We start from the raw sequence: 13503 nt of genomic DNA, 5'->3' as shown, positions 1-13503 counted from the left end.
GGACAGAGCGGATCAATACCAGTATCTGGGCAACTGCCCACCTACCCCTCTCCTAACCCAGCATTAACCCTAAGTTGTTATCAATTGACTTTTGTTGAGTTACGGGAGGGGTGGGTGGGCAGTTGCCCAGATACTGATATTGATCCGACAGAGCCTCCATTTCCAACTGTGCTACCTTGAGATTTCATTATCAATCCAATGCATGTGACTAAAAAAATCTTAAGGCTAACTCTACCCAGCACGCACCCCTAATCAAAGAAGTAGTCAATAGAAAAATTGCCCTTCTTCCCTCGGCCAAAAAATAAGAGATATTTTCTGGGATTGCTCAATGTTCTCGCCCTCCCTTCGAGCAAATGTTTACCACTTTTTAAATGAGTTCCTGTTTTATACCCCCACATCATGACGAAAATAGCAGAAATCGAGATCATGCTTGTCAAACCAAAGCCTGAAAAAATATATTTTCAGTGATACCTAAATCTCCACTAATATGGGTAACTCCCTCAGCTGCAGCGTTATGGGAATCCAGTAAGTTTACGTTAGAACTATGTCTAATAATTGTACCTCTCGCAAATGTTTTATCTTCGTTACTGAATTTTTTTATTCTTTCCATGCACAATTGTATACAATATCCAAGAAAAGCGAATTAAGAAGATTATTTCTTGCCTACTCAACGTCTTATAGTGACTAGAATATCTAAATGCCTATTAATAAGGTGTTCCATCCCGTTGGTTTGAGATTCTCAATGTATTAAGTCCTCGCAAAGTGCACACAAAAAAATAATCGTCCTGTTCGTGTCGTTTAAGATGTCACAACGACCGCGTACCTAAATTTTGTTTACGAGCAAGGATCAGAGTGAGATGGTTCAGGAAAGAGTTTCGTCTGATTTATGTCCACCTGTGAAGGATTTAAATCTGAAAGGTACCACTGATGACATCATCCCTCGCAAAAATATTGAAAGCTGATCCCAAGTCAGAAACAACTAATATATAGATTTAGCCAAGCCTAAAAGCGGAACTCGCATTTTTTTTCACCGTACGTCTGAAGGGCACAACGCTTTGCCCCGGCCAGTACTAGAACCCGGGTCGTCCGACTCGGAGCCCAGTGCACTGACCACTGGAATCGATCGTACGGTCATAAGTCCAATTTTTTTCGGCTTGATGGGTTACTACTACCATTTTGTATAATTATGGGGCTACGCTCTGCGAGCTCCGCAATTATTGGAAGGTAAGTTAGTTACGAGGAAAAGTGGTTTCATCCCTTTACGACTCTGACTTATAAAAAGTAAACTCCGGAGATGAAATACAAAGAACAAATGATGCCTTCAGATTACAGTGTAAGCTATAAACCCCTTACTCAGTGTTTACACCCTAACATCAGTGTATATTGTCCATACCGTTCACTATACATTTTCTGAGATACTGACTAGGAGAATTTGTGTGTCAATCAAGAACTTCTTCTTCTAATCCTCGCCACCTAAAGTTTGATTCAGGGGTGATATTGTAAGGAGAAAGAAGATGCTAGTCACTATTAGAGGTCAAAGTGTTAACCAGCCATTTATTTATTTAACCGCTTTCACCATGATCAAAATGCTAAAATAAGACTAGGAAGAAGAAATAAATTTGAAGAGATCATAAGAACGAGAGACGAAGGTGCAGAACACACACCATAGTGGGGCTCACATTTTTCCTTAAGAAAAATACACAAATACTAACTATGTAAACATCATAAGTGTAAAAATCCTATTTATGGAAAACCACAAGAGCAAATTGCTTCTGCAGCCAATAAAAAGACTCAGTACTTTGACCCTTTCACTCCCATGAGTGACCAAGACAGAATTTCTCCTCACAATATCAATACAATATCAACCAGATAAGTGATGAGAATAAAGAAAAATATCAATTTGGGGATAATTAGTTGATCCTATACTAAATTTGCTGAACTAACATTATAAGAATTGTATGGTTGACAGTAAGGAGAATGACAAATTTGATCTGGGATTTAAAGGGTTAAAGTGGATGAAAGCTGCTGATAAAGAAATATATAAATAACTTCTATAAACTTCATCTAGTCAGAATGAGTCTGTATCTAGAATGCTGTAAATAAGAATATTGACATGCTTAAATAGCTTGTGAAGGAATTACTTTTGACAAGATTTTTGCAGGAAGAACAAGCCAAATGACTAAAAGAATTTAAAGCAGTGACTTTGCAAAATTTTAGCCAGTCCAGTTTATTAAAGTAACATCGAGGAGCAAATTCGTCTTGAATCTTCCAAATTAACCTCAAAAGCCTTGCTGAACAAGGTTTTCTTATAGGGAACCTGTCAATTGTTTAGGATAGAGTTTGCCAAACTTAATTTACCAGATACAATCACACAAAATATGTTTGGTAATTACTGATGTTATTGTTCAAAACTGAATTTTGCTCTAGGAGGATACAAGTATTACAAATAAAGTAAATTTTGAAAAAACGTTTTCCATCTATGTCCAATTTTAATTTCAAAGTACAAAGGAAAACTTCATATGGCTTAAAAAAATTCCATTTAGCACAAATTAACTATCAGAATGTGATACACATTTACAACAGATATCAATATATTAGTTTATGGTTAAAGAACTATGAAAAAATTGAACACCAGTAGAGTGAACACGACAAGGTGATATGAGCTATAAAAGGTATCACTTTGGTAATGTTCAAGAGCAGTTGTTGTCTTGTAACAATTTCTCTCTGCATTGTTTAAGTTCTAGATTTCAACAAACATTGAGCAAATGAAGGCAATTAGATAAATAACGAACAAGAAAAGAGAGATCTGTTCTGTTAAAGGGTTGTTGTTGTGTTGTAACAATTTCGCCCATCATTATTTAGATTCTAGCTTTCAGCATATTGAGCAGATGAAGACAATACGATAAACGAGGAGCGAGAAAAGGGAGATCTGATTTTTAAAGAGCTCAATATAAGTCAACTTAATATTTGGAAGGTAAGAGGGAAATGAAAGAAAGGCAGGTTCCATGTACATATTTTTAATGCATGAACCTAGATGAAGCACACGTACATTTTGCCCTGGTATTATTGAATAGCTAAAGGGGACACTGCTGGTAGATGCATGATGTTAGAGAAATACTTATTCACACCTAAATGTATGTGACAACGATATTACAAATTTGAGTGTGACTCAATCTGACAAGGGCGCAGTTGCCAGGATTATTTTAATCTTCCTCACCACCACCACTAACCATAGTTAAAATCCAGAAACCTATAATTTTGAATCAATAAAAGCAACATCCAATATTCTATTCTTTTACAACACCCACAAGAGCTGGTCTAAGTGTCCTTCCATGCAGTTTATATCCAACTTTTTCCACAACAGCAACAGTGCCTTTCTCTTTATCTGGTAAAGGAATCTGAAACAATGCTTCATGACTATGTGGATCAAATTTTTCATCTATTGGATACACTTTCTCCAAACCATTCTTTTTGAAAACCTTCTGTAACTGGGCTTCAGTCATTAGAAGCCCATCATACAAGTTCTTCAGGTGAGTATTCTTATCTATCTCCTCCTTGGGAACTGTTTCTGTTGCTTTTCCTAATATGTCAGCAACTTCAAGCAGGTCTTTGGAGAAGGCCTGAATACCAAACAGCCTGGCTTCATCTACTTGCTTCCTGCTGCGGGACAGTATGTTCTCATTATCTGCTAGGGAGCGTTTGTACCTGTCCTGAGATAGAAAAGTTGTCAGTTAATTTTTTTTTTTGGTTCCATATGTAGGATACAAAGTGTTTGAAAATCGTAGTTGATAATAGTAGCGTTTCTGACCCAGTAAAATTAAAATCTGATTGTCAAAACTGAGTCAGAAGAACCAGAACAGTTTCATCTCCTTCCTATTCTGCTCATGACTCCTAAACTTATGATCCAGTGAAAACTACCTTGTTAAAGTCACAAGCAGAAAAACCAACCAATCACTAGGCCAGTTTCACCAATCTCAGGCCATCTCATGACTTGAAGAGTCCAGTTTTCATGTAGTGGTAAGTGGTGTTAATATTTTTCATCCTTTGGTTTCATTTCACTTGATCATATAACTCTGACATCATCTTATTGAAAACCAGCCTTGCTTGATTCATTGCCTGATTAGGCAATGGATTGACAGATTACATCATATGATAGAGTCACTCACAAGGGACTCATTCACAGCGCTCATGCCTAGAAATGAAACCCTGTAAACAACCAATCGTAACTAACCAACCTCGCAAAAACTCTTCCTTTGACTAATTTAAATGCTATCTCTACGAACATTATGCAACTGAATACGAACATACGTTATACAATAATTGGTGCCAATAATTTATCCTTCTCTTTTGAATCAATCTATAAATATTGCTGACATGAAAGACGTTTCAATGTAAGACCTTTTCCTAACTGTCTGCGCTGACGTAACTTACTTACCAAATAACTCGAGATCTAGAGCACTATCACAAAGGCATCACCTCTGTGAATCTTACCGTTCCTCAACATCTTCTGTACAAAATTTCCCGGCATCGAATATGTCTTACAATTAAGATAACAAATAAATTGATCTTTTGAATTCCAATCTTCGTAATCTCCTTTCAAGTGCTACTACAGTGTCCTCCTCCTATTAAAGTCATCCTCAATTACGACAGAGCCCTTCGCCTACCTGAAGATCTTTTAGCAAACTTTCTTTTTCTTTTAAAAGACGATCGTTTTCGATTTCTTTAACTTCTTGGGCAGGTTCTGCTGCTTTCATTTCGGGCTGCGAAGATTTCTGATCTGAATCAACGCTTTCTTTCGACGCAGCTGCTTTCGTGTTAGGACTCGACTGGGCTGTGCAATATTTCAACTTTGTCCCCAATAAACGCGACAGCTGAACGTAATTTAGCAGTTTGGAATGCTCAGGCTGTAGAACAGCACTTCTTACGGCTATTAAGGTAGATCTCAACATCGCTTTCTTTGAATTTGAAATAGAAAATTGGAAATATCTCTACTACTTTGGTAGAGTTAATCTAAGTTACATCACATTCACGTGGGTTTTTTTCTTCTAAGAGCTGCGTAACCGAACCGTTTTACGACAAATCAGACCGCCAAGCTCGCCGGGTATTATTCGCCTCCGTTCCAGTCTTTCTATTTCAGGGCAAGACGATGAGTTCCACTTACACTTGTCAATCGCTCCATAGAAATGAAGTTATTGTGAATATAAATTGCTGTCTCTAGATTATCGATGCTGAAGGTAATTTATCGGTCGCCTGAGTGATAGACTGAATAATCAAGCCTTTTTTTTTCTATTTGTCTCAGGGTTGAGAAAAGTTACTTTTCGGAAAACGAAAAAATCGACGGAATGTTTCCAGATTCCAACGTGTCGCAGGAGCCCTCTGATTCCTTTGAAAATACATTGTACACCCCTGATCTTGGGCGCTCCTTTATATACTTCGAACTACCCTCTGAGAAAAGCTTGAGCAAGGTAACAACAACAAGCAATCTTTATAGTCACAAATTTCATTTCACATCTCTTTTTCCGTCACGGGTATTTATCCCATTTCCTATCAAAGGGAACCTTCAATTTAAGTCATTGACCTCTATGCCACCCTACGTACCATACGACATAATGGGCATGAGTGAGTGAGTGACTGACCTCTATTTTCGGTGGGAGAAATTCTGCAAAGGCGGGAGAATTACGGTACATTTATCTTTATGGAGAATATATAAACCAACAGATAAATTGCAGGAGTCTTTGCTATGAATTTTAAGCATGGTTTGTATGTCATAAGATATCATTAAGAAATCTTTGAGACATCTGTGCACGATAAGTTTAGCGAACATCCCTTTCGAGGGGAAAGGGATTGTGATTCCCCCAGTTTTCCAACTCATTCACTCGACTTCTGTTTTCCTCAGCCTATCTTATCTTATCTTGGAAGTCACTTCACTTTCGCCATTTTAACCTCCACTGAGGTAAATTTCAATTATTCACGACCCTTTTCTTCTGATGTTTTATTCAATCTGTAAACAGATAAACGCTTATTACGAATACGCACCCAAACACCATACACAGAAATTATCCGCGGAAGACGCTTATAATCACGCTTTCTTTACCAAGTTATTTTCGATCAGCCCCAGAGTCTCTATATTTTCGGAATACGTATTTATCTAATGGCGAATCCCTACCCTCCCTCCCCGATACCCCTCAAGACACCCTTACCCCTGAACCAGAAAAGAGCGCCAAAACAGCTTATATCTTGTCAGCGGACACTCCCAAGTAGACAAGTAGAACGCGGGCATCTCCGAACTCAGAGAAAGTTCGGAAACTTGGAATGAGCTTAGAGAATTAGTCGTGTATTCTATCATGTCTAATCTAAGTGTAACTCCAAATAAGATCCGGAAGGTCGACCCCGTTGACGGAGCACAAAATTCGCATTCCGATCAGCAAGAAACTATTGAAGAAATCAATGCTGTGCAGAATCAAATCGACGCGCTAAATGAGCAAGCGTCCGAGGAGATTTTAAAAGTTGAGCAGAAGTACAACCGACTTCGAAAACCACACTTTGAGCAGAGAACAGACCTCACGAAAAAGATACCAAACTTCTGGATGACGGTTGTATCCTTTTGTTACTTTTGCTTTGTCTTAAAATTTATCTACACATCTTTCGTTTTGTACACTGGGTGAAGGTCTGTGACCTGTGCCTGGAACATTTTAGCGTTTGTCGAAGAAGGAAATCACAAGTTAAGCTTAATTCCCGTAATCTTCTTTTACTAAGCGAAATTAAATATAATTGTTAAATTTACATTTTATTGTACATAAGATGATCGGTTGCGAAGGAAGCTTTTTTTTATTCGTTAACAATATTAATAAATGCACGAATAGATCTCTTGTTTGTCATATGTAGTCTTCGAGTAACGCAACGATATGACATTTGCATCCTAAATATCACCTCGATGTCGTTCATTTACCTAAAACATGTTATCCGTACCGCTTTTAATTTGGTAAATCCCTTAAAGAACAGATGTCTTGCTCGTGTAGACCTTCCTAAGCAACCCTTACCGACCATAATTTTCATTTTGGAAGCAATAAGAGGAACTGACCCACTTTACTCCCTAATCGAATTCACCAAGAACCACTTATGATGCTTTACGCAGCCAACACTACATTTTTTTATCGCTATCTTTTCGCAGTATGCGAAATATTTAAGTCTTTGATGTTGAAGAATGATGGATGCGAGAAAATCAGTGAATATTTGACCAAGTTGAGTGAGAGCCACAAATCAAGATGGAGGAAGAACAGGACATCTGCATTCTAGTTACCAGACCCCAGTGAAATTCCTTGGGAAGTGAAACAGAAGACGATGTGGGACTGGAAATTTTAAATAGGTCATTTTTCATAGGACTGTGAAACAGAAAGTGGCTTGACATCAATAAATATATATTTGCCAGTAAATTTAATGCTGAAAATAATTAGTTTGAGCTACATGTATTTCAAAAAGATTAACTGATCTATAGCTGGATTATAAAGTTTTTAAGGTTGGGTGGCACCTAATTCAATCGTCTGGAATTAAATGCCTTGTTTTATTTTCTACTAAAATAATGTATTATTATTATTTACATTGATATTCAAGAAACCTGGCATTTTAAAATGCACGAACTTGAGTACAGCAAGGTGTCCAATTGAGATGAAAGAATTCTCTGGTTGATATTGTAAAATTCTCCTACTGAATTTTGACGGTCTGTGCTGTCTTCCGTCAGTACATAGGGCCATTGTGAGGTGTTTTCTCCTGTTGATTTAAAGTATTCTCTTCTCCTATATTTCTTGACATCACTCTGGTCTATAATTTTTGAACAATTTACACACACGACTTAATCTCAGAAATACAATGCATTTTCTGAGTTCATATCACATAGGCAAGCCTTGTAATTTTTATTATAGCATGTTGAATTTTTCATCTGTGATATGGTAGTTTCTCACATCAGTTTTGAAACTCATAAGTTGGAAATTGATCACTGTACACTATCTGTGGTAGAAAAAGCTCAGGTAAAAATTCCTTGACATTTGTTGCACAGTTCATAAATCATCCACAGATGCAGTTGTATATAGATGAGGAAGACGAGGAAGCTTTGCAGTACATGACATCCTTAGAAGTTGAAGAGTTTGAAGATATTAAGTCTGGTTACAGAATAAAATTTGTAAGTCCTTTCTTAGCTTTTATCATACCTAAAGACTTACCTGTGTTATTTTCTGCCTACTCTTTCTTTGTGAAGCTTTTGTGACATAACTGGTATTGAGTGCTGATGAAATTTTGACATTATAAGGAGTTGCATAGGGATTACTTCAGAAAGTGTGAAGGTTTTGAAGATCATTCATATTAACCTTGTGGTCCTATTTCAGGGGTTTGCAGAGAATCCATATTTTACGAATGAAGTGCTCTTTAAGGAAGTTATTGTCAATGAACATGGCCATCAGTTATCTAGGGCGACTCCTATAAAGTGGAAAGGAGGAATGGTAGGTTATATTATTTGTTGTATTTTTATTAGATACTGCTGAAGTGTCATGTGCTTATACCGTAAATTAAGGGTTATTTTGGACCGCATAGTATCATCTCTCAATACATGTAGTTAATCCTTTAACTCCCAAGATCTGATCATTAATTCTCCCCTGTAGCTTCTACACATTTCCTTGTAAATTAGTTATGAGAACTTGGTGCTAGATCAAGATAGCAGCTTCTACCTGATAAATTTGACTATTCTCATTATCTGATTGCTGAAGAATGTATGGATATTGTAGGGAGAAGTTTTATGTTAATCACTTCTGGGAGTTAAAGGGTTAATAAGATGTAATAGTTACGATACTCAATGGGTTTGTAAGTTTGTATTCCAATCATATTGAATTTGCTGACCAATACATACCCTGTCATTAATTTGTATAGGTGATAACATGAGTTTGAGTGCAATTTGGTGTAAGTAAGCACAAGTGAATATTTTAAAGACAACAAGATTGCAAAAACCCAAAGGAAGAGTGCAATTTGTAGTCTGAAAAATTTACAAGTGCCTATATACACCAAATTACATGAGAAATCATGTTATTAGTTATTTGTAATTTGCATGAAAAAATCATTATAGAAAGTTAAAACAGAGGAAATTTTGGGAGTGCAAATTATTTGTAATTTGCACTGGTGTTACAACTTTACACTCCTTTTACATGTAGAATGCACTAGTTTTCAGCCAATCAGAAGCACATAATTTTTTCAGGTACATTATTAATGTATTCATCATGTGATCTCTCGACAGGACCTTACTGAGCGATACAGGAGACAGAGAAGAACTAAACTAGAAATAATGAAAGGGGAAGAACCACAAACCTTTTTTAGATGGTTCACAAATCAAGAGTCTGGAGATGAGTTAGGAGACACAATTAAAGATGACATATGGCCAAACCCATTGCAGTATTTCTTGGTATGTTGTATTTTGTTACAGTGTTATAATGGACTGTTTGTAAACCATGCACTGTAGTTCTCAAAATGAGTCTTGGTACTGGTTGTTTTGTATAAAAAAAAAAAGTGTGTCATTCTTGTGAAAAGCAAATCTTTTTTGTGGGGAGACATGCAGAAGGTGTCACTTTATTGTTTTTAACTTGGTGAAATATTGGAGGGAGGGGTGAGGGTTAACTCTCAAGGAGAAGTTGCTTCAGGAGTACCCTACGTGGGAAAGAAACCAAAATATGTTACAATAACTTTTCAAGCCAGTCTTGTCTATGCAAGCCTCTGTACTTTACATGTGTAATGTAAATGAACACACATCCTCTTGTCGTTAAAGAGTAAAGTAGATATAGTTTTGCAGCAGCTTAATATTTTTTTTAATTTATTTGTAGGGTTCCACAAGTGGAATTCAGGAAGAGGATGAGGAAGATGATGATGATGTTGAGGATGATGAGTCAGAAGATCAGGTCATATCTCTTTCATTTATAGTCTACCAAATTGTTTTAGAGGTAGTTTTTATATGTACGATGCTACAAGGACAACTTGTAATCAAGTAATGTCTCCTCAGTTCTTTACAAAAAAAATTTACCAAAAAATCCCCAATTTACCTGGTAAATTAACTGATTATTTGGAATTTAGTGAGGAGGTGGGTGATCTAGAGACTGACTGATTGACTGGCTGAGTGGCTGAATTACTGGCTGGCTGGCAGTCGGTAGACTAACTGAGCAACTGACTAATACTGTAATTTAGTATTATCAACAGACTTGATAACGTAAATTGGCCACTGTAAAGACTGACTGACTGGCTGATGGACTGATTGAAATTGTTGATTAGTACATCACAGTGCATTTATCAGGAATAATGGACTAATAATGGACTGAATGTCCATGGGGAACTTTGGACCTTGCAAAGCTCTCATGAATCATGTTCATGTTATTGCATCTCAACTAAATCCTCTTGTCTGCTTTTATGCACAGGATGATGTAGTAGTAGTGGAGGAAGAAGATGAAGATGATTTGGGTGATGAGGGGGAAGGAGAAGATGAAGAAGAAGAAGAGGATGATGATGATGAAGATGAAGAAGAGGAAGAAGTGGTTGTTGAAGAGGGAGAAGAAGAAGAATTGGCAGAAGGAGAGGAGGGGGAGACACCTGTTGTTTATGAGCTGGAGGAAGAGGATGAAGATGGTGATGAGGAAGCAGAGCAGGGGGTAAGACACAGAGGAACAGTTGTTGATAGGGTCAATTTTGAAGAGGAGGGGAGGGGTGGGGAAATGAGGTTATAAAGGTTACATCTATATTAAGTTTGGGCAAAGAGGGGAGAGGTAGTTGTGGAAAAAAGGCACATGGTGTTTTCATTTGGGGAAGATTTGCTTGCATATAATGCTTGTGTCAATTGGGAATGCATATACATCAGGCACTGACTGGATCATTGTGCTGTATACTTGGACAGAATTAGAAAACGCCTGAGCAATTGCACTAAACCGATTATTCACCTTCTGCGAAAAATTTTTAAAGTGTGTTACATGTTAGTGTTGAATATGAGCAGAAAAACTGGACCACACTACCATCTTATCTGGGGTGGGGGAGTTGGGGGGGGAGGGGGGGGGGGTAGAAGTCGTACACCTTATCCCTTCCTGCCAAAGAAACTCAAGCTTTAGCAACCATGCAAGTCAGTCTCGGACGCAGATTTTGCTTAGAGCAGGCTGGAAGTGGAAGTTAACAGTATTATATACTTTTTAAGGAGGAAGCCATTCTCGAAGGAGAGGAAGACGATGAGGAGGATGAGGAAGAAGATGAAGGAGTTGAACAAGAGGATGATGACGAGGCAGACGAAGGAGAGGACGATGACGCCGAAGAAGATGATGAGAGCAAGACAGAGGAATAACAGAGTTCCATTTTTATCTTTGAGTAATTAAGATATCGTGTTCAAGTCATCTACTAAATTGTGGATATTTCTCCTTGACGCTCAACTGCTGAAACATTCAAGTTTCTCCCCTATTGAACTTACACCGTGAGTTTGCTTTCCAGACAATCAACGACTTATTGTTTTACAAAATTCCTATTTTTATATGCGCTTTATCAATTCAGTGGTTTCCATTCACAGGTTTGCGTGACTCATTGCTCGATGCCCAGTATCACAAATGCGTGTCTCGCAATCCTTTAGTAGGTGTGTCGGATGGCGGACAGTCGCTCCACTTCTATTTCTAAAATTCATTGTTCCAATGACGAAAAGTTATCCTTGTTCGAGAACAGTCAGTTACATTCTTCGAGCAATGGATCGCTGATTTCTGATTGTTCATCCAGAGTAAATAACCTCTTGTAGATAGCAGTTGATTATCGAAGATATGTGTGTAATCCAAGAGAAGGGGTTAGTTTCTAAAGAAACTGTTGTGCTGCGTCGGAGGGCGAATATAACAGGATAATTGGATATTGTCAACTGAGTTGATAACGTAAATTGGCCTCCGTAAAGAGTTTCAAAGCTAATGCTTGAAACGTCAACTTTGAAACTCTTCAGGGTGGCCAATTTACATTATCAACTCAGTTGATAATGCCAAATTACCCTGTTCATCAAAAGGAAATATACGTTTCTCTTAGCAGTTGTATGTTCTCCCAGGGCTATGCATGTATTTCTAAAGTTCTTAACGTTATCCTATAAGAAACATGTGGACATGCGTAGTCCTAAATTTGTGACGTAATGTGCTTACAACACTTAGGTAATTTGGAAGTTCCTTCAGAGGAAGGCGTTTTTAAGTTAGTAGGTGCTATCGTGTCATTATTTACCCAAACGTTCAGCCTGAGCTACAGTCATTTGATATAGTGTTGCTGTAACGGTTTTTGTAAAATTGTATCTACTTCAAGTCACTAAGTTCTCTCACGCGCAAATAAACTCGAAAGCCACTCTGGAGGTAGAGCAAATGTAGGAAAACGCTCGAATAAATGGCGAGAACAGATTAACAGAGGGACGCCGAAAAAATCGGGGAAATGCAACTGGCAAGCACTAGAAAATTGTTAGGCTGAACCCACTCGGTGGTCATTGTGAACATTGTAACGACTCAGTGACGTACCCTCAGGTTGTAAGAACCAAGTTGTCTTGCACGAGTTACAAACAACCGTATAACTGAGCCATTAAGTCTGGGTGTTTTAAAAGCGTTTAACTTTTTTGTTGAAGCCCAAAACCGAATGGTAATGAACACAATACTTATACTTGAAAAGCTTTGTGTTTGAAAAGTCTCGAGGTTTCCTTTTCCCTACTTTTGTTTCCTTTGAAAGATTTTAAGAAGCGAAAGCAGTTGTTTCTTATGTTTTCCTTTGAAGTTTTACGCATGAAATAGGTGCACGGCTGGCGAGAAGTGATCCCTTCACGCATGCCCGACGTTTGACCGCTGTGTTAGCTTAATCTTGCTTTAAATTAGTCCGTAAATTATCTGATTTGTTAGAGACCACTGGGTTTCTGCTCTCAATGTTCGTAGTCACTCCAGGCATTCGAAGTTCGTTTGCCAGCCGTAAAATTTGTCAGACTCGATTTATAATTAGCACATCCCCCTTAAAAAGCTTCATAAAAAGGGATGAGTTTTACGTTTGCCAATTTTCAGAAATTAGTTTGAGATGTACGATAAAAAATATTCTTTTGTTCTTTCAAAGGTATTGCTACCCGACCTTTCGTCTGAAGCCTTTGCGATAAACCGTGCAGGTGCTAAAGGTGCTGTTACGAACATTGAAGTTCGTAACAGAAATCTCAGTCTTCCAATCAGACTTTAGCACCTGCATCATGTGATTGCCATAATTTATAGCAAACTGTATATCATTTGATTGAAATGAAGGGTTTTAAATAATACTGTTTGTCCCACTTAACCGTAACTCTAAGAAGTTTACTGTTACCATCCGTACTTCACTGCCATTGGACATACTAAACTGTCACTGAACGTATTTAACCGAAACTGTACGTATTAGACTGTCGCTGGAGGTCTTATACCGTCACTGGACGTGTTTGACCGTTATTACTGGACGTATTGACCATCACTGGACGCATTTGACCGT

At 37.8% G+C, this 13503-nt stretch overlaps 2 protein-coding genes across 2 annotated transcripts; one reads left to right on the top strand and one right to left on the bottom strand.

Annotated features, from left to right (window-relative positions):
* Positions 1–1527: 1527 nt before the first annotated feature.
* On the bottom strand, positions 1528–5078 carry LOC113683549 (grpE protein homolog 1, mitochondrial). The gene is made up of 2 exons (XM_027200801.2): positions 4665–5078; positions 1528–3710 (listed from the first exon to the last, which is right to left on the bottom strand). The coding sequence occupies exons 1-2, from the start codon at positions 4947–4949 to the stop codon at positions 3288–3290; spliced, it is 708 nt and encodes a 235-aa protein (XP_027056602.2). The 5' UTR covers positions 4950–5078; the 3' UTR covers positions 1528–3287.
* A 1163-nt stretch (positions 5079–6241) lies between these two features.
* LOC113683530 (protein SET) lies at positions 6242–13298 on the top strand. Its single transcript, XM_027200783.2, has 7 exons — positions 6242–6596; positions 8054–8176; positions 8379–8492; positions 9278–9442; positions 9858–9932; positions 10443–10673; positions 11207–13298. Exons 1-7 carry the CDS (start codon positions 6345–6347, stop codon positions 11348–11350), a joined length of 1104 nt encoding a protein of 367 aa, XP_027056584.1. The 5' UTR covers positions 6242–6344; the 3' UTR covers positions 11351–13298.
* The last annotated feature ends 205 nt before the right edge of the window (positions 13299–13503 follow it).

The sequence above is a fragment of the Pocillopora damicornis genome, chromosome 4 (assembly GCF_964200805.1).
Source record: "Pocillopora damicornis chromosome 4, jaPocDami1.2, whole genome shotgun sequence".
Taxonomy (NCBI): domain Eukaryota; kingdom Metazoa; phylum Cnidaria; class Anthozoa; order Scleractinia; family Pocilloporidae; genus Pocillopora; species Pocillopora damicornis.
Note: the sequence above shows the minus strand (reverse complement) of the source record. Positions and strands in the feature narration are given on the sequence as shown.